The sequence below is a fragment of the Cyclopterus lumpus genome, chromosome 2, assembly GCF_009769545.1.
Source record: "Cyclopterus lumpus isolate fCycLum1 chromosome 2, fCycLum1.pri, whole genome shotgun sequence".
Classification (NCBI taxonomy): domain Eukaryota; kingdom Metazoa; phylum Chordata; class Actinopteri; order Perciformes; family Cyclopteridae; genus Cyclopterus; species Cyclopterus lumpus.
In genome coordinates this window covers 6,646,901-6,667,364 of record NC_046967.1, presented here as the reverse complement: position 1 = coordinate 6,667,364, position 20,464 = coordinate 6,646,901, and the positions used below count along the sequence as shown (strand labels likewise).

Genomic DNA, 20,464 nt, shown 5'->3' with positions numbered 1-20,464 from the left:
AGACTGACATCTGGCTGTCTCTAGAGTGCTGCAGCTAGCGGTGCTTAAAATGAACAGGAAAAAGATGTATAGTAGCCGGATATTTAGATGTAAGCACAGGTGCTTTATTAATTCCCAGCAAGACCACTGTTGGAACTTTTTACTTTCAAGTTCAATCAGCAGGCTCACCTGTGTTTTTGTGCTTTTTGAAATGGTTTCAACACCTGTTAATTATTCTCTAGAACTCCTGACAAGCCCTTCGTCGTGGTTTGTCTCTGAGCTCCATGGCGCTACCATTTGACTGAAAAACGTCATCAACAACGAACTGAAGCCACTAAACTGACGTCAGCTCGAAACCACGACACATGCTCCTTTCTGCTCAATCCATACGTCCTCCTGCATGCACTGTAATTGTGATAAAGGTGATGCTCTTCTTGGGCAAACAACAAAGGAACCCTCTGCAAAACACTGCACAGCGGCTACCGACCATTTCATTCTCACGTCTTCATCCTCGTCCGTTGCATTTGTCGGCCACATACGAGATGTTTTGGAGCATGTTCCAAAAAAACGAGCGCAGCAGTTTGGACGGGATCCACATGTTTGTCCTGGTGCAGGCACACCGTGTCTTCCACAGCAGCTGCAAAAGCGAGGAAACGCAGCGAGAGGGGAGGATGGGTGACAAATGTGAGAACAAGGGGTGGGAATGAGAGCACTAATGTGAGAAAGAGGGGGTGAGATTAGACAACGGAGGGGGGTGAAAGTGAGAGACAAATGGAGCAGTGACACAATGTGTGTTTGGCTTTGGAATGTGTGGAGGAGAGGTGTGTGTGTGTGTGTGTCCTCCTTTCAACCATCAGTGTGAACTTCTGATGAACTTCCTTCAAGCCCTCCCTCCCTCCCTGCTGGACAGATACTTTACACAAGGCCTGGAAAAGATCCAAACACTGATAAGATACCTCTGAACTGAATTATTTCTCCATCTAGATTGGTCTAGAATTGTGGAGTTAGCCAAATAATTACTACATTTGTAGTTTCTGTTTTTACATGTGTGATTGTTGTGTATGTGTCTTAGATGTAGATGAATGCAGCTCCTCTCCGTGTCACAGCAGTGCCAGATGTATCAATGCACTGGGTTCCTTCCAGTGCCAGTGCCAGCCTGGGTTTCATGGTGATGGTTTCTACTGTTCCCAGCAGGAAGGTCAGTGTATTTGTCACTATACGAGTGATGCATGATTACGACAAATATCATTTTCAATACGAGAGAAAGCTTTGCTTTGATGTTTTTTAATTTTTGTAATTTTTTATATTGACTTAATATTACAAGAGAAATGTATGACAGATATAGATAAAGTAATATATCCAAAGCCGCATTGGGACGCTTCATATATGTTTGCAAAAATATCTGCTTTGAAGTTATAATTTTCATTATTATATTTTTATAATGTTTTGTACAATTTGGGATCATTATTGTCCATAACTCCAGTGTTAATTTTTTCCAGTTACTTTTATTACAGTTCAATTGTATTGATTTGTTTTATTTACCTCATTGGAGCTTTCCCCATGACTTTCTTTATTACAACATTGTAGATATAGTTATAGAAACCTGTTATAAACTTTGTTTGATAGGAACATAAACAAATATAGGCAATATGGAAATAACTGATACATTTGCTCTATATTTAACTATACGTATCCAATATAAACCAACTATAAAGATGTGGGAGGAAAGAAAAGAAAGGACAGTAAAATATAAATATATATATTATTTCTCTCTACAGGACAAATAGTTCGGCCGAGGAGCCAGTGCGAGCAGCACCGAGACAGCCTGCAGAGTGGGGGGGAACGAGCCGGTCGACCGAGTCTCGGAGCCTTCGTCCCTCAGTGCGACTCTGACGGACGCTACCGACCGCTGCAGGTGACGGATGGAGTGAGAACCTGCATGGCCGACTGATGACTTGAGTGAAGTACTGATTGGGAAACGTTTGATGACTCATTGCAGTGTCACGGCTCCACTGGACATTGTTGGTGTGTGGACATTAGGGGGCAGGAGAGAGCAGCAACCAGGACGCCACCTGGGACGGCACCCAAAGACTGCGACAGACCAGGTGAGATATATAAAGCACACCTACAGTCTATTACATAAAAAGGCATCAAGTGAAGCTGGAGAGTTACTTTAGTGTATGTAATTGTTTTTTCTGCTTTGTCCATCTTTATTCCTCCAGATGAACCAGAGCGTCCTAAAACTCACTGTGAGCACCACAGAGACAGTGTGCAGACCACCGACAGAGAGGGATATCCTGTTGTTGGAGCCTACGTACCTCAGTGTGAGGACAACGGACAGTACACTGCTTCACAGGTTGGTCACAAATGAAGTGTCTGAAAATATTCTTTATCACCTCCAAACAAAAGGATATTAACTTTCATACTGATGAAATATGGTTTGTTATTGATGTTATGGCTGTTATTATTTACTGCAGTGTCACGGCTCCACTGGACATTGTTGGTGTGTGGACGGTAACGGACAGGAGAGAGCGGGAACAAGAACACCACCTGGTACAACGCATACAGACTGCAGCAAACCAGGTGAGGAACATTCTTTCTTCTGGGTCCATTCAAAAACGAGGGTATAATGTTAGGAACTTGTGGGAGATGTTAAAACAATTTCAAAATTAAAACAGTGGAGACATTTGGGCTTTTAGTTCTGAGTGCAGGTCAAGTTTCAAAACCACTGGGACCTGCGGTTCTCATCCGGCAACTTTCAGTAGACCCTCTCTCATATCTATGAACTTCCATTCGATTCTGTAATGCAGACTTTCTGTGATGAATTTGTGGTCTCCTAGCCCAATATGAGATAAGCCAGATGACATCACTATGCCATCATCAGGAATACTTCCTCAGACTTGACAGAACTCTTCACACGATTAGCTGGACTACGGATCACCAGTAAACTAAACTTGCTGTGTAAACTCACAGAAGGGCCCCCTTAAAAACTAATGAAGCAAAATATAATAAACAAAACAAGTATTAACTTTCACACCAGGATGTAACATTAGCTGCTGATCTGAATATTGATCCACTTTTGCCCTTGAATGACAAGAAATGCTCACATATGCAGATGACACCATCCTGGTGTGCATCATCTCCAGCAAGGAGGAGAAAAGATCAAACTTAACTTCCAAATCAAGCTTAGTCTTAGAAAGTGTCCGGGACACCATATTCCACTTTTTGAATGCTAAATATTTAATGAAATATTTGCCATGAAGCTTGTGATTTAAGTGGAATATGATGGGGTTGAAAGGTTTGTGAAAACATATCACACAAAATCACATTCTTTCATAAGAATTTTTTTCTTCCCTTCACAGATGAACCAGAGCGTCCTAAAACTCACTGTGAGCACCATAGAGACAGTGTGCAGACCACCGACAGAGAGGGATATCCTGTTGTTGGAGCCTACGTACCTCAGTGTGAGGATAACGGACAGTACACTGCTTCACAGGTTGGTCACAAATGAAGTGTCTGAAAATACTCTTTATCACCTCCAACCAAAAGGAGGTTAACTTAATTTCATACAGATAAAATATGGTTGGTTATTGATGTTATGGCTGTTATTATTTACTGCAGTGTCACGGCTCCACTGGACATTGTTGGTGTGTGGACGGTAACGGACAGGAGAGAGCTGGAACAAGAACACCACCTGGTACAACGCATACAGACTGCAGCAAACCAGGTGAGGAACATTCTTTCTTCTGGGTCCATTCAAAAACGAGGGTATAATGTTAGGAACTTGTGGGAGATGTTAAAACAATTTCAAAATTAAAACAGTGGAGACATTTGGGCTTTTAGTTCTGAGTGCAGGTCAAGTTTCAAAACCACTGGGACCTGCGGTTCTCATCCGGCAACTTTCAGTAGACCCTCTCTCATATCTATGAACTTCCATTCGATTCTGTAATGCAGACTTTCTGTGATGAATTTGTGGTCTCCTAGCCCAATATGAGATAAGCCAGATGACATCACTATGCCATCATCAGGAATACTTCCTCAGACTTGACAGAGCTCTTCACACGATTAGCTGGACTACGGATCACCAGTAAACTAAACTTGCTGTGTAAACTCACAGAAGGGCCCCCTTAAAAACTAATGAAGCAAAATATAATAAACAAAACAAGTATTAACTTTCACACCAGGATGTAACATTAGCTGCTGATCTGAATATTGATCCACTTTTGCCCTTGAATCACAAGAAATGCTCACATATGCAGATGACACCATCCTGGTGTGCATCATCTCCAGCAAGGAGGAGAAAAGATCAAACTTAACTTCCAAATCAAGCTTAGTCTTAGAAAGTGTCCGGGACACCATATTCCACTTTTTGAATGCTAAATATTTAATGAAATATTTGCCATGAAGCTTGTGATTTAAGTGGGATATGATGGGGTTGAAAGGTTTGTGAAAACATATCACACAAAATCACATTCTTTCATAATAATTTTTTTCTTCCCTTCATAGATGAACCAGAGCGTCCTAAAACTCACTGTGAGCACCATAGAGACAGTGTGCAGACCACCGACAGAGAGGGATATCCTGTTGTTGGAGCCTACGTACCTCAGTGTGAGGATAACGGACAGTACACTGCTTCACAGGTTGGTCACAAATGAAGTGTCTGAAAATACTCGTTATCAGCTCCAAACAAAAGGAGGTTAACTTAATTTCATACAGATAAAATATGGTTGGTTATTGATGTTATGGCTGTTATTATTTACTGCAGTGTCACGGCTCCACTGGACATTGTTGGTGTGTGGACGGTAACGGACAGGAGAGAGCGGGAACAAGAACACCACCTGGTACAACGCATACAGACTGCAGCAAACCAGGTGAGGAACATTCTTTCTTCTGGGTCCATTTAAAAATGAGGGTATAAAGTTAGGAACTTGTGGGAGATGTTAAAACAATTTCAAAATTAAAACAGTGGAGACATTTGGGCTTTTAGTTCTGAGTGCAGGTCAATTTTCAAAACCACTGGGACCTGCGGTTCTCATCCGGCAACTTTCAGTAGACCCTCTCTCATATCTATGAACTTCCATTCGATTCTGTAATGCAGACTTTCTGTGATGAATTTGTGGTCTCCTAGCCCAATATGAGATAAGCCAGATGACATCACTATGCCATCATCAGGAATACTTCCTCAGACTTGACAGAGCTCTTCACACGATTAGCTGGACTACGGATCACCAGTAAACTAAACTTGCTGTGTAAACTCACAGAAGGGCCCCCTTAAAAACTAATGAAGCAAAATATAATAAACAAAACAAGTATTAACTTTCACACCAGGATGTAACATTAGCTGCTGATCTGAATATTGATCCACTTTTGCCCTTGAATGACAAGAAATGCTCACATATGCAGATGACACCATCCTGGTGTGCATCATCTCCAGCAAGGAGGAGAAAAGATCAAACTTAACTTCCAAATCAAGCTTAGTCTTAGAAAGTGTCCGGGACACCATATTCCACTTTTTGAATGCTAAATATTTAATGAAATATTTGCCATGAAGCTTGTGATTTAAGTGGGATATGATGGGGTTGAAAGGTTTGTGAAAACATATCACACAAAATCACATTCTTTCATAATAATTTTTTTCTTCCCTTCACAGATGAACCAGAGCGTCCTAAAACTCACTGTGAGCACCATAGAGACAGTGTGCAGACCACCGACAGAGAGGGATATCCTGTTGTTGGAGCCTACGTACCTCAGTGTGAGGATAACGGACAGTACACTGCTTCACAGGTTGGTCACAAATGAAGTGTCTGAAAATACTCGTTATCAGCTCCAAACAAAAGGAGGTTAACTTAATTTCATACAGATAAAATATGGTTGGTTATTGATGTTATGGCTGTTATTATTTACTGCAGTGTCACGGCTCCACTGGACATTGTTGGTGTGTGGACGGTAACGGACAGGAGAGAGCGGGAACAAGAACACCACCTGGTACAACGCATACAGACTGCAGCAAACCAGGTGAGGAACATTCTTTCTTCTGGGTCCATTCAAAAACGAGGGTATAAAGTTAGGGAACTTGTGAGAGTCGTAAAAAAAATGGCGACAGTTGGGCTTTTAGTCCCGAGTGCGTTTCCCATTAGGCAACTTTCAGTAGACCCTCCTTGCCTGGTAACCACCCATGTCTTTGAAACTCAGCACATGTTAATGTCTCCACACATCAATTTGTGGCCTCCTAGCCCAAGGTGAGATAAGCCAGACGACATCACTATGATATCATCAGGGATATTTCCTCAGACTTGACAGAGCTCTTCACACGCTTAGCTGGATAACCATCACCAGTAAACTAAACTTGCTGTGTAAACTCACAGGTAAAGCCAATGAGGCAAAAAATGATAAACTACCAGAGTATAAACTTTCACACCAGGATGTAACATTAGCTGCTGATCTAAAATTGGATCCACTGTGGTACATCTAGCCATTGAATCAAGAAAAATGCTCACATATGCAGATGACACCATCCTGGTGTGCATCATCGCCAGCAAGGAGGAGAAAAGATCAAACTGAACTACCAAACCAAGCTTAGCCTTAGGGAGTAGCCGGGACACCACTGTCCCCTGTTTCAATGCTAATTATCTAATGAACAAATTTACTTGAACCCTATTATTTAAGTAGGATACGATGGTGTCAAAAGATGGATGAAAAAGGATCACATATTTGATCAACAGCCATTTTTGTTTTCTTCCTTTATAGATGAACCAGAGCGTCCTAAAACTCACTGTGAGCACCACAGAGACAGTGTGCAGACCACCGACAGAGAGGGATATCCTGTTGTTGGAGCCTACGTACCTCAGTGTGAGGATAACGGACAGTACACATCATTACAAGTCAGTATTTGTAATTGGTTTAATGCATAAAATATTATTTTTTAAATCAGTAATTTACAATTTCAATTTCAAAACGTACATAAATTCATTACAGTTACTGGTATTGTTATTGCAGTGTCACGGCTCCACTGGGCATTGTTGGTGTGTGGATGTTAGGGGGCAGGAGAGAGCAGGAACCAGGACTCCACCTGGTACACCCCCTAAAGACTGTGACAGACCAGGTGAGATTTCAGCTTGCAGCCGGTGCTTACTGCATTTCGGCTGAGGGCTGCTGTTTGGCCTGAGTAGAAAAAAAACAATCAGATCAATCTAAAAAGACGTACTAGTATTATCTTGTAGTTGTGGCCAGTTTGTTTTATCAGTTTAAGATTCATCATGTAAACAAATGTCATGCTGTTCTCCTCAGATGAACCAGAGCGTCCTAAAACTCACTGCCAGCACCACAGAGACCGGGTGCACACCTCTAGTCCAGAGGGACATCCTGTTGTTGGAGCCTACATACCTCAGTGTGATGCAGGAGGACAGTACATTCCACTGCAGGTCAGCATCTCCATGAGTGGTCAGCTAATTGTCAGACAGATGACCAGTTTTTTTAATTTCATTTAATATAACATAACAAATTAAATGCATTTGTTTGGTTGTTATTGTGTATTTTAGTGTCATGGCTCCACTGGACATTGCTGGTGTGTGGACAATAGGGGACAAGAGAGGACAGGAACCAGGACTCCACCTGGTGCACCACCAACAGACTGTGACAAACCAGGTGAGAGACAAACATACATATGAATAGATAGACCTCTCCCTCAATTCAGCTCCCTGTGAGTGCTTCGACCTGTTTTGTCCTCTGCAGCAACATCAACAGCACCAGCGTCAGCAGGTGTATTATGTCATGGCTCTCCAAGGCTTTCTTGTTAAACATTGACCTGTGAACCCCCTAATTGCTCAACTCAATGACAAGTCAAACAGACAGCATGTTTATGTGAGTGTGTGTCTAACCTTGTAAGTGGTGCACTACTGAGGTCATTGGGTCATAGCCTTGGAATGCTTGGAAAAACAGGTGACATCACTGTTAGACTGTGTGTGTGGTGGGAAGTTGAACATAAAGGAAAAAGTAAGATAAAGCTAAACAAATATGAGAAACTTGGTGCAAAAGTCATTTTTTCTTATAATAACTACAAGCTGGATATGTGCCGGCTGGATATTATGACCGTAAGCCACCTTTTAACTATGATATGTCAGTAAGACAATAAACACTCCCCCAGTCATTCTTTTAAAATGTGCCTTTTAAAAGTTAATTTGTAGGTCTTTACACAAACACAGCCCTGTCCACACAACCAGCATTAACGTATGTTTTATGTTCAACTGCATTTGTTGTTGGAATGAAGGACTAACAATGCAATACATATCTACATAATAGCTAGTGGTTATGTAAATATAAATGGTCTGTATTAGAAATATAGATCTACTCTTTTTACTCTCTCTGGAAAATAACTTTTTACAGCATAAGAAAACATTAATTACTTCTAATCAAATGTGTGTATTTGACTGCCTTTCATCCCATTTTGGAATGACAGGAGGGTTCTCCTATTGAACACACTCTAAAAGAATATGCATATGATCCCTGCTTTGTTCATCTTTATCCCTCCAGATGAACCAGAGCGTCCTAAAACTCACTGTGAGCACCACAGAGACAGTGTGCAGACCACCGGTCCAGAGGGATATCCTGTTGTTGGAGCCTACGTACCTCAGTGTGAGGACAACGGACAGTACACATCATTGCAGGTCAGCATCTGGTGACAGATTTATTCATAAATGTCATGCAACTTTGAGTATTGTGGAGAAACGTAAGCATAATTTTGATATATATTGCTCCAGTGTCACGGCTCCACCGGACATTGTTGGTGTGTGGAGAGTGGGGGACAGGAGAGAACAGGAACCAGGACTCCACCTGGTACACCACCCAAAGACTGTGACAAACCAGGTGAGGGAAAGGGTCTATTCTTTGAGTTTTGGGGTTACATTTCGGTTACATCATCAATCTCGTTATCTCGTTTTGTACTCTGGCGTGACTATTTATTTACTATTATTTCATATGAAATCCTCAGATGAGCCTGTGCGTCCCAGAACCTACTGTGAGCAGCACAGAGACAGTGTAGAGACCACCAGTCCAGAGGGGTATCCTATAATAGGAGTGTTCGCACCTCAGTGCGACTCAAACGGACAGTACACATCTCAACAGGTAAGACCTACTTTTACTGTAAAGAAACATAATGCCTTTGCTCTCTCATAAGGCTTATTATGTGTAAGAATGGTTGGTTGTTATTGTGTATTTTAGTGCCACGGATCAACTGGACACTGCTGGTGTGTGGACGGTGGGGGACAGGAGAGAGCAGGAACCAGGACTCCACCTGGTACACCACCTGTGGATTGTGACAAACCAGGTGAGATTGCTCATTTCTGCTGCACACGTTGGGGTGACATTCATATTGATCTAAACTCTGAGGATGGATCACATAATTTCTGCAGCATTCTAGATGAGTTGTTGGAGTTGACAAAAATACTTAAGAAGCCCATTCAAGGGGGCTTTTTACTCACTTGTACAGGATGTGAGGAGAGCTTGAACAAGCCTCCAAGCAGAGCTGTAGAGTGCAGACCAACAGAACGAGAACATGGCCGTAATGAAGGCCTCGTGTTCGGGATAAGTCAGGCATTGTTTAAAGACCGCAGTCTGTGCAGGTCAGGATGCCGTCAGAGAGGATGGGGAGACCTCTCAGAGGTCAGCTTGCCCAGGGAGTGGATTGTCATCAGCATAGAGGCACGTTGAGGTCCAACAGGCCCGTCTGTGAAACGTTTACTGACATGTTGACTCGCTACAACATGATGACTCATGTGGATTTAAGTGTTTTGTCGCCCAGACCTGCAACTTGAGATTTGCTTGATACAAATTTGTCTCTTACTTTTGTTAACTTGTAAATGTTTCCAGATGAACCAGAGCGTCCTAAAAGTCACTGTGAGCACCACAGAGACAGAGCTCAGGCTACCAGTCAAGTGGGTTATCCTGTAGTTGGAGCTTATGTGCCCCAATGCGACCCTGATGGACAATACCTCCTGCTGCAGGTTGGCATCGTTTAATGTTACTTTGAGTAACTTCAAACAAACGAGAGACATAATACCTAAATATTATTTCATTGTTGTGATAGTGCCACAGCTCTAGTGGACATTGTTGGTGTGTGGACAGTAGGGGACAGGAGAGAACAGGAACCAGGACTCCACCTGGTACACCACCCAAAGACTGTGACAAACCAGGTGAGTTTTATCCTGCCAAAAGATGTTCAATGTTATGCTGTTCATGGCGGCTATAACAAGGTTGTTTAGTATTTCAACTGAGAGGAAGACCAGAGTGAAGGAGTTATGACTCGTACAGGATGAAAATAATCCTTCATACTATATAGTTCATCCAGGAGCCAGATGTTGTAGATTGCAGAGCCACAGAACAAGAAATGTCCACGATGCCAGATGGTTGTATGAGGTTCTACCGAAATATGTCTGCAGGATCCAATTCTATTTTGATAATAGAGAGGCGATTAGAGGTCAGGATTAATTAAGTCCTTACACGAGAAAGTCTTGGATCAAAAACTCTGACTGACCAAAAACTAAATCAAGTGATTCCTTTGATTCTTTGATAGTCAGAGGTTAGGATTACCAAGAAAGAATATATTTTTTTTTTGCATGTGTATGAAAGTGCATCGCATCATCTGCGTAGAATCGGTAGAACCAGATTCTCACAGCAAAGAGAGCAGTCTTGGCCATCAGGAGACAAAAGCTTAAGATGTTCATTAAATCATAACGCTTAATTAATTATACATTTGCTAAGAACCCCTTTGTGTGTTTCCTAATAACTTTTGTACATTTGTTATTTTTTCCCCCCAGATGAACCAGAGCGTCCTAAAACTCACTGTGAGCACCACAGAGACGGTGTGCAGACCACCGGTCCAGAGGGACGTCCTGTTGTTGGAGCCTACGTTCCTCAGTGTGAGGATAACGGACAGTATCTACCTCTACAGGTAACACTGGGATGTCTGTGTGTTGTTGTTCTTCTTATTATTACTATGGATAACATTGTTATTAATTGTTGTGTATTTCAGTGTCACGGTTCCACTGGACATTGCTGGTGTGTAGACGACAGGGGACAGGAGAGAGCAGGAACCAGGACTCCACCTGGTAGACCATCTGTAGACTGTGACAGACCAGGTGAGACCCCCCCCCCCTCTCTCTCTCTCTGTGACTGTGATTCTCTCTCGCCCTCTCACTCACACAGAGTACACACAGAGGCCGTTCTATAAATTCACCTCTTGCTATAAACCCTATTTATGACCATTCAAACATCTGAAGTGGTCACTTTGTGGTGAGATGAGCAGGCTGTTGCCAGGCGACCAAAGCAAAACAAGGCGGGCTGCTTGAGCAGCTGAGTGACGGAGCGGTGTTACCTCCACCCTCCAGAAACGCAGATGTTGGTTCGGCTTTATTCAAACTAAAAACTGGAAGCTGCTCATTATGACCACAGTGATTCAGGGATTCCTCATGTAAGCCAATAATTTGTCAATTTTAGTTACATCTGTATCATATTTAGACGTTTACGTGATGCAGGCATCAAACACACACACACGTCTGTGTGCCCACATAAGTAATACACCCCGTTGCCAACACAGTAAGTCTGAATTATTATTAATTTAGCGGACAGTCCACATGCTGTCCATTTCTGGGAAGGACGTCGGAGACACGTGGACCACTAAACTCAGTTGGTCATGTGGTTGAACAGCAAATAGAAGTCAAACCAAGTGATTCATAAGACCGGATTGCAGAAACTGCTGCTGGAAAACTCACCAGGCAAATTTTTTAGTGGGCCTTCTTCTCTCCCTATTCTCTTCTCGCCCTCCTTTCAGATATTACCCAGATCTCCTTCTTAGTCTCAGCAACTGCAGTCTGGCATCAGAAATGCACAGAGAGCGAGAGAGAGGCCAGAATAAACATTAGTGGAAGCCCAAAGTGGTTTCAGGTTTAGTTTTAAAGCTCGCCTATAAAGCGAGTTATTAAAGAGATTTTACAAGGTAAACAATATTGACGAAAGCAAGATGTGTGTGTGTGTGTGTGTGTGTGTGTCTGTGACTTTAAACACGGGACCTCCCCGCACCATTCATCAAGCACTGCAGCTAGAGAAACTCCACGAACACCCGAACGATGGGGTTAAATAATTACATGAATTCCAAACGAATGGGATCGGCATTGTAAATGCACAACCCTGTGGTATTATATATAACTTTTTAAATATTTAAAAATATGCGTGTTTGTCCCCCTCAGGCCCTGTGGCTCCGACCCAGCGCCCTGAGAGCGTGTGCGAGCGATGGCGGGCCAGCTTGATCGAGCACTACGGCGGCAAGCCGGAGCCACAGCAGTACGTGCCGCAGTGCGAGTCGGACGGACAGTTCAGGTACACGCCGCACACTCACTCACACAAAAACAGTAGCTGAGATTGATGTTTTTAAATGACAAATGACTCGAGAAAGCAAAATTGTCTCTCAGTCCAGTCCAGTGCTACGGAGAGACCACTTACTGCTGGTGCGTGGACCAGGACGGACGGGAGGTCCCCGGAACCCGATCAAATGACGTCGTCAAACCTGCGTGTGAGTGTCTCTTCACCAGTAATGTGCCAGTGTGGTGCCACCAATCATGGCTGAAACAGAATTCTGAACATATCCAATTTTGTCCCAGGCCTTCCATCAGTGGCCCCGCCCACCGTGCGTCCATTGCCCCGCCCAGATGTCACCCCTCCGCCAAATGCTGAGATCACGCTGCTGTACGCGCAGGGACAGAAAATAGGAGCGTTGCCTCTCAACGGGACCAGCCTAGACGCAACCCGGTCCAAAACACTGCTGACCCTCCATGTAAGAGATGAATGGACATATTCCATACATGTGTCCCCCTTTAACATCTGGTCTGTATTTTCTTAGTTAGTTCTCATGCACAACGATGATTTCTGTGGTTGTTTGATTGTTTAGAGCGATGTTTTCAGTTGAAATCTTGTGATGCGATGAGGTCATCATTATGTCGACATATGTCATCATGTTTATGCTCATGTTCATGTGTGCCCAGGGTTCCATCGTTGTTGGTATCGCCTACGACTGCAAAGAGAACCAGGTCTATTGGACGGATCTGTCCGCCAGAACGATCAACAGGGCTTCAATTGCGGCTGGTGCCGAGCCAGAGATACTCGTTAACACGAGTAAGAACACACACACTGGTGCTCCTTCATTTGTGTGTGTGTGTGTTTTTAATGATCTCAAAACTCTCCATGTGGTCTCCCTGCTCCCATGTAGATCTGGTCAGTCCAGAGGGTCTGGCGGTGGACGTCAAACGCAGGTTGATGTTCTGGGTTGACTCAAACCCGGACATGATCGAAAGCGCCAACCTGGACGGCAGTGGGAGGAAGACGCTGTTCGGCACAGACCTGGTCAACCCTCGAGCCATCATCGTGGTCTCTTCCACCAGGTAAGGACCCTCTGCCCCTCTTCCAGCCATCTGTCTGTCTGTCTGTCTGTCTGTCTGTCTGTCTGTCTGTCTGTATGTCTGTCTGTCTGTCTGTCCTTTGGAAAAACAAAACCGAGCATTCGACTTCCAAAGCTTCGGGTTCCGGTTGGCATACAGGCACAAATCTTCTCCTCCGAAACAAACCAATGACCCACGCACCTCCTCGCGACTGAGTGCAACATCCTGGAGGAGAACGGGATGCAGCTCTGTGGTGTTTTTCTATCAGGAGAGGCCACAGATGGTCTTTAGCCAGCTAGCACGGCCGTGACAGACACACAGTCAGGCCAGTGAGTCAAACTCACGAGTACAGTGCAGATTACAGTCAAAGCCATTTCATAGGAAAGGATTCCTGTTGAGTCTGGTCGCCCAACATGACTGAACCAGTAGGAGACAATCGATGGGAACTGGGTGGAGAGTCCCGTTAGTCACGCACGTCTGATAACTGTCATGTAAGAGGCTGTCAGTGCCTTCTCTCTCTCTCTCTCTCACTCACACTCACACACACACACACACACACACACACACACACAATGAGGCCGTCATTCGTCAGCCCTCCAGCAACAACATCTGCTTTTCATCATCGCAACTAATGGTATAATCAAGTGTGTGTGTGTGTGTTCGATACAAATGATTAAACATAGCAGCAAAAGCACAAATCATCAAACCACGCATTATCGGTTTGACAGTTTAAAAGTGTATTTTCTGTATGTGTGTGTGTGTGTGTGTGTGTTCTGGAAAAAAAGCCAAGTCCTAAAGGTAATCACCGGGTACACTTATTATGAAGCATGTGCTCTGGGTTTTCTGAGCATGCACATGTTGCTGTTTCTCACACACACACACACACACACACACACAGAGAGATAGAAACGTATTAAAAAGTAAGCGCACACACATTATAAAAGCATGTGCACAAATGTCTTCTACGCCAACATCTGCTCGCCTGTACCTTCATCACTACAGACTCATAAACACATGGTGTGTGTGTGTGTATGTGTGTTGATTGCTCATGTGGTGTGTATTACTTGTAGTTCCCAGCGGACTGCCCACCTGCACACCATCATCTACAGACGAAAGGCCGTCATCAGCAGCCCACACACACACACTGCGCCCGGAGTGCCGCTATCGTCCCGCTGAGCGCAGTTTTGAAATGTTGCAAACGATAAAATACGATTTGATTTTGATTCAGAAAGTTTGCTTGAAAGGGAAGAATGTGACTATTCTACTTCCTGATGTATTCAGATGAGCCCGGGGTCAGAGGTCATGTTGCTCAGAGTAACCTGACTGTGACCTCATCAGCATCAGGCAGATGGTCCCTCGAGCCCTGTGCCCTTGTGCCTTACATACCCACTTGTGTGCGTGTAGGTATGTGTGTGTGTGTGTGTGTGTGTGTGTGTGTGTGTCTCTTGTCTCATTAAATTAGCCAGATTGCTGCGATGAGTTCCAAAAAAGGATGCAAAAGGACACGCAGCTGCAAAAATAGGTTCACTTGTCCGCTGGCCAGGATGATGCAAATAACGCTCTCTGTAACCCCCCCACCCGTTTGTCTCTCCAGTACTCTGTACTGGACGGATTGGAACCGAGAGGCTCCGAAGATCGAGAGTGCATCGGTGGACGGACAGAACCGCAAGGTGGTAGTGTCTGACGGCATCGGTTTGCCGAACGCTCTCACGTACGACTCTTCTTCTGGACAAGTCTGCTGGGCTGACGCAGGTAAACACCGGTCACTTTTACCCCCTATAACACCCCCCCCCCCCCCCCCCCCCCCCCCCAACTGCCACTTCATATACACGTCTTTCTTTTCTCCAGGTACAAAGCGCTTAGAGTGCGTATCCCCAGACGGTTCGGGCCGAAGAGTGGTCCACCCCAGCCTCAACTACCCGTTCAGCATGGTCTACTACAGGAACCACTTCTACTACACTGACTGGAGGAGGTAGCCGCCTTTCTGCCCTCCCTGTCGTTTTACTTCTGATCACCGATCAATGAGCCAATCCCGCCTTCCCCCCAGTCCTCAGTGTGTGTCCCTCTGTGTCTCGTAGGGACGGAGTGATCGCGGTGAGCAAAGACAGCGGCCAAATCACTGACGAGTACCTGCCCGACCAGCGCTCTCATCTGTACGGCATCGCCATAGCAACCACCCACTGTCACGTGTAATTCAAGCTCTGTGTAACAACACACACACTGACTTCAAGGTGTACCAGCTTGTGCGCGGTGATGTCATTGCATCAGTCAACTCCCACCAGATGTCCCCTTAACCCCTGAAGGAAGCACACAGTTAACCCTACACAGGGATGTGGCGTCTTATGGAAATGTAATTAATAAACATTACACCAAAGCAGCACGCTAGTGTCAACAAAAGGGTGCATTCAGGGGCCACAGCCAACGTGTAAAAAATGCACTTCAGGACGTAGCGATGTGCAAGTTTGAACTATTATACATTCATACAATATGCAAATAGATTCAGGGGTTTTCTGTGAGGGAGAAATAGATTTCATGTTTTTTTATAAATCTTTTGAATCAGACAGTTCAAAGCAGAGTATTTCTATCTGTCAAGAGACGTGTCTCAAGGATGATACGGTCACAATACAAGTAGTGCTAAATATATTTTTAGACTGCATTGATGAATAGTGGTCGACTTTGTGATTGGCTGAAGCCCACGTTTTTGCCTTTCTTCGCCTGCGCCCACCAAGCAGTCATCACACAGCTGGCTTCCCGTGTGTGAAACACAGGAGAACAATGATTACACAGCTGTCTTTGACTCGCTACCTATATTTTAAGCGTTGCGTCATGTTTGATGTGTCGACGTCCGCGGAGGCTTCGTATTAAAACCCCTTTAAAGTACAAAGTCGCCCCTCTAAACACAGGATGATCCCTAAAGTAGCACCTTGACAGATGGTCGCCGTCGGAGAGCGTAAAAGCCCGCTTACGACAGCACGTGGTCCGGTCAGAGCGGCGGCGGCGGCGAGCGGAGCGTCACCTCTCACTCATCTGAGGCCTCGCGCTTTAATAACAGCTTCAAAGGAGCCGGCGTAATTGTGGCTGTGATGACGGCTCTAAAACACTCTTGTTAGGGGGTTTGGGAGCCGGTCGTGAGAGGCTTAAAGGATGTTATTGTTGAACACACACACACACACACACACACACACACAGCCTTTACGGGGAGAGTCCTCAGGTTAAGTGCTGGGCTTTGGTTCAGGACGGACGCTCTGTTTGTTCTGTCATTAGCACACGTGAGCTCTCATCCTGTCAGTGTGGATTCACACAGGAAGAGAGAATCTGACCTGAAACTCCTCATTTCCAGCCGGAGCCGTAAACAGAACGCAAAAAACTATGGAACGCCAAGTGAAACGTGACATTTTGTCCTCTAAATGTCTGCTTGTGTGTCTCAGGGAGCCACTGACGACAGACCAGCAGCTGCAGGGTCCTTTGGTGCTAAACTTCTGGGGCGACCGCCTTAAACAAAGTGCCTTCTTCAGGGTCCCTCAGAAAGAAAGAAAAAGGACTTCCTGTTGCCAGATCCACCTTCAGAGCAAATTTACAACCCCTCCACTCACCCTGACCCCAAGTATCTCACCGTAAAGATATAACCCCCAAATAATGTTTTGTAAATTTGTTTTATACCTCATTTTTTTTTCTACTGTATTTTTGTACGCCAGTTTTTTGTGTTGCGTTTTTTTTTTTTTTCTAGCGATTTTAAAGCTACAGAACAATTAATTAATGTTGGTTTTCTGCCAAAGAAGAATGACCTGAAGATCTGTTCATCTGGCCACATCTGCTTTTACGTTCACTCTCATTGTGGTTTTGCGATCAGAATGGATACACACAAATAAAAACAGGTCAAAAGGATTAGTGTAAAGTGCTTCGGGGGAAATGTGTAACTTGCTTTCTTTAGTGGGAGCGACCGTTTTTCATTTAACTCTCGCAAATAAGTGAATTCTCCAAAGTTTTTTTTTTGTTTATTACATAAAAATGTTCCGGGTGGGAAATCATTGCCGTTGTTTAAGAGACTGAACTCGTTTAATCGGACTCCCAGTCAGATCGTACCACATCCACCATTTAACTACTACTACTTTTCAAATCTTTTATAAGATGTGATATTTATAACAATAAAATGTGATTTGGTACTTGTCGTGGCGCTGCTTTGAAGAGGCTCCATAGAGGAACGCAAAAGAAGCACAGGAGACCACATCTGCTCGGCTGCATTTATAGATTCACCCACACAGCGTCAAACGTAAACCGGTTCTAAATAACACATTATTCCTTCTGTTTGCTCTGGAAACAAAAGATACAAATATAACTGTCCATTTGAGTATTTCAGAAGCTTTTCTGTGGAGGGAGAGATTGTGAGCGGAAGGTAAGACCTCAGTCTGAAGAGCGAAACTTCACCTGCCAGCCGAAATGAGTGCTGAAATGCAATTAAATCAAAAATCTGTTTGCATTTGCACCAAAAACCTCCCCACATCTCATCAGGCTGATCTCATGCAGAACAAATACAAACTCATGAATGTCCAACAAAATCAAATTAAAACTCCCGCTGGTTCAGTCCCTCCCCCTTTCCTCCTCCCTTCGTCATCCTCACTCTTCTCATCTGCCGACTTTGCCCAGCCTGTGGTCCGTCTTTGGGTTGGCTATGATGGCTTGGACGGCCACGATGGCCTCGTTGATCCGGGTCTGGAGCTCCCTCAGCTCCTCGATGTGCAGCAGGCGCAGGATCTGGGCCGCTTCGTTCAGAGTGGCATCTGAGGAGACACTTTTTAGGTTTTAGCGGACGCGTTTGTGCACTCGGCGTGCCGAAGGGTTCCCGACCCGGCCCCGCACTCACCTCCGGTGTCGAAGCCCAAGGTGTGCTTGTCTAAAGCTACCGGGATACCCTGGGACACACAGCAACACAAACAGCGTCACACACATGTCAGGTTTTCTCGTAACGCAGAGAGAGATCTCTAGATATCATTCGTTACAACACCTCTACGCTCTGGCTGGCTTTGGTGATGGCTTCTGGAGAAAGCCTCTCCTGGATCAGAATACGAATGGCCTGGCCGTGAGCACATGAAAACACACACTCACCGGTTAGTATGACAAATCCCTATAAAGATAACTACATAATGCCAAGAGGTTTAAGACACATGCACAGCGTGTGAGCACACCTTGAGCATGACCAGGTAGTCGTCATGCCGTTGGATCTTTAGGATGTTGACCAGAGCCGTCACTCCTGCTTTGAAATCTGGAGAACTACCTATAAATAAAAAAAACACAAAGGGACGATATCATCTTTCACCTTGAAAAAAAGATGCAGAAACCGAAAAGGAAAAGGAATGTGCGCGGGGACGGGCTGAGAAGTGTTTCCCTACTCACTGTCGAGGTTGAGGAGAGGGTCCACCGCTTTGTCGCTGTTGCTGGAGGCGGCCAGCGGCTCGCAGTTCTTATACTTGTCCACTGAGGACAAACATCAAGTGCATTAGCGTGTCATGTGTTGGAGAACACAGGAATATAACATATTGGGTTTTCTTCCACATGCTTTGCAACAGTGTCTGTGAAAGAATGAACTTGACTGAGCATCATTGTAAAACATATTCTTTTTACAGTGTCTCCATCTAGTGGTCATCGGTTGTATTGCAGCGTAGTAGTGGGCACTGCTCACAGCTTTACAGTACATGTACACTCACACACACTACTACTCACCATTGTCTCCGTATTCATACCGTACAGCCAGGCCCAGTAACCAGTCCACCGACTCCTGCTTCTCCTGAACCCCGAAGGGACAGTTCAGATCCTGCAGGTACTGCACACAAGAAGAAAACACACTTTGAATCGTGGACGAGCAAATCGAGCAACAACAATTACTAATTTGTTTATAATCGAGGGGGTTCTACAAGTCTGAGGTTACCAATAGACTAAGAAATAAGTGGGGTCAACCTTCTGGTATGCTGAGGGCCAGTCGGAGCTCGGGATGTTCCTCAGGTTTCCTCGGTCCTCGATCTTGTAGTGCCGGATCTTCTGGTCCTCCAGCCACACCACGCAGTTCCTGTACTGCGTCTCATCTGCGCGGAGAGTACAAAGTGGTCAACTCACACCAAAGCGAGCCTTCTTCAGCAGAGCGTCACCGGCTACCGTGACTTGAGAGTACCGGAGGTTCACGTGTGTGCAGCCCAGGAAGGAGCCCGAAGTCGGAGTTAGCACGTTCACATCAAATGCACTTTGTTCTGTGGTGTTTTCTAGCTAAACTGCTCATCTTGAAGTCACAAAATATGACGTTAAAAATGTTGAAATAAAATGGACACACTGACATTCTATTTAACAACACTGCCGAATAAGTGTGGCGCATTAAAAACACATAAACATGTTGGTTTTTTTAATCTCGTGTCCAAAAAAGTAGCTTGAATCTGCTGTTTAATGAATAGTTCTCCAGTGACGGGACACCGGGCTCCACGCTTAACTCTTAACCACGTTAGTGAACACCTGGACGAGTTTCGTCTCACCTGTACAGTCGAATCCACCGGGGTTGTGATAATCTAGCGCCGTCAGCTTTCTACGAAACATTGCACCGTATGTGTTAAAGTGTGTGTAAACGGCAGCTTTCGTTAGCTAACAGTCGGCTATATCGGCTGTTTGCTTCGTTGGCTGTCCGTATGTGGCACTACGCATGCGCCGCCGGACATTCAACATCCGGTTATAACTATCGAAATAAAAGTTCTCCTTACTGTACAACAGCACTAAATGCAAATAATATTTTCTGGAAAGGCATTTCAGTCCCATTTTAAATTCATATTGGTGTTTTTTTTGGCTTCAAGTATTGAAAAAAAGTATTTTATTTTGTATGTTTTCTTAAACTATCTTTAGCCGTCCTTCAATTTGATATAGAACTGAAGTAATTTGTGTTTCATATCAACCATGATAATTTAAAACATCACAGACATGTCACCAGAAATTCTGACTCATTATGTAAAGTTCTGGCCCATCTTGAATGTAACCAAATCAGATGTTTTCTCTCAATAAATAATATCACCGAATAAATAAAAAAAAGA

At 44.4% G+C, this 20,464-nt stretch overlaps 2 protein-coding genes across 2 annotated transcripts in view; one reads left to right on the top strand and one right to left on the bottom strand.

The window, feature by feature from the left end:
- Positions 1-15,596, top strand: part of nid2a (nidogen 2a (osteonidogen)) — a 35,988-nt gene extending 20,392 nt beyond the window's left edge. Inside the window, exons 17-47 of the mRNA XM_034546730.1 lie at positions 1,052-1,177; positions 1,758-1,894; positions 1,979-2,084; positions 2,202-2,335; positions 2,457-2,562; positions 3,342-3,475; positions 3,601-3,706; positions 4,486-4,619; positions 4,745-4,850; positions 5,630-5,763; positions 5,889-5,994; positions 6,727-6,860; positions 6,976-7,081; positions 7,267-7,400; positions 7,518-7,623; positions 8,509-8,642; positions 8,736-8,841; positions 8,966-9,099; positions 9,196-9,301; positions 9,844-9,977; positions 10,061-10,166; positions 10,791-10,924; positions 11,006-11,111; positions 12,219-12,348; positions 12,441-12,541; positions 12,630-12,802; positions 13,011-13,140; positions 13,235-13,406; positions 14,998-15,155; positions 15,252-15,375; positions 15,482-15,596. Of these exons, the coding sequence (XP_034402621.1) occupies positions 1,052-1,177; positions 1,758-1,894; positions 1,979-2,084; positions 2,202-2,335; positions 2,457-2,562; positions 3,342-3,475; positions 3,601-3,706; positions 4,486-4,619; positions 4,745-4,850; positions 5,630-5,763; positions 5,889-5,994; positions 6,727-6,860; positions 6,976-7,081; positions 7,267-7,400; positions 7,518-7,623; positions 8,509-8,642; positions 8,736-8,841; positions 8,966-9,099; positions 9,196-9,301; positions 9,844-9,977; positions 10,061-10,166; positions 10,791-10,924; positions 11,006-11,111; positions 12,219-12,348; positions 12,441-12,541; positions 12,630-12,802; positions 13,011-13,140; positions 13,235-13,406; positions 14,998-15,155; positions 15,252-15,375; positions 15,482-15,596 (3,872 nt within the window). The remainder of the gene's footprint in view (positions 1-1,051; positions 1,178-1,757; positions 1,895-1,978; positions 2,085-2,201; positions 2,336-2,456; positions 2,563-3,341; positions 3,476-3,600; positions 3,707-4,485; positions 4,620-4,744; positions 4,851-5,629; positions 5,764-5,888; positions 5,995-6,726; positions 6,861-6,975; positions 7,082-7,266; positions 7,401-7,517; positions 7,624-8,508; positions 8,643-8,735; positions 8,842-8,965; positions 9,100-9,195; positions 9,302-9,843; positions 9,978-10,060; positions 10,167-10,790; positions 10,925-11,005; positions 11,112-12,218; positions 12,349-12,440; positions 12,542-12,629; positions 12,803-13,010; positions 13,141-13,234; positions 13,407-14,997; positions 15,156-15,251; positions 15,376-15,481) is intronic.
- A 2,034-nt stretch (positions 15,597-17,630) lies between these two features.
- Positions 17,631-20,098, bottom strand: rtraf (RNA transcription, translation and transport factor). The gene is made up of 8 exons (XM_034555434.1): positions 19,919-20,098; positions 19,356-19,480; positions 19,122-19,221; positions 18,795-18,875; positions 18,587-18,675; positions 18,406-18,474; positions 18,265-18,313; positions 17,631-18,181 (listed from the first exon to the last, which is right to left on the bottom strand). The coding sequence occupies exons 1-8, from the start codon at positions 19,977-19,979 to the stop codon at positions 18,027-18,029; spliced, it is 729 nt and encodes a 242-aa protein (XP_034411325.1). The 5' UTR covers positions 19,980-20,098; the 3' UTR covers positions 17,631-18,026.
- Between the last annotated feature and the right edge of the window lie 366 nt (positions 20,099-20,464).

Bases quoted from the DNA above. Each gene is read 5' to 3' on its own strand.
- rtraf (XM_034555434.1), bottom strand. From the start codon at position 19,979: ATGTTTCGTAGAAAGCTGACGGCGCTAGATTATCACAACCCCGGTGGA. The intron at 19,481-19,918 runs GTGAGACGAAAC...CTCTCCGCGCAG, and splicing joins CGGTGGATTCGACTGTACAG to ATGAGACGCAGTACAGGAAC. The intron at 18,676-18,794 runs GTGAGTAGGGAA...TTTTATTTATAG, and splicing joins CCCTCTCCTCAACCTCGACA to GTAGTTCTCCAGATTTCAAA.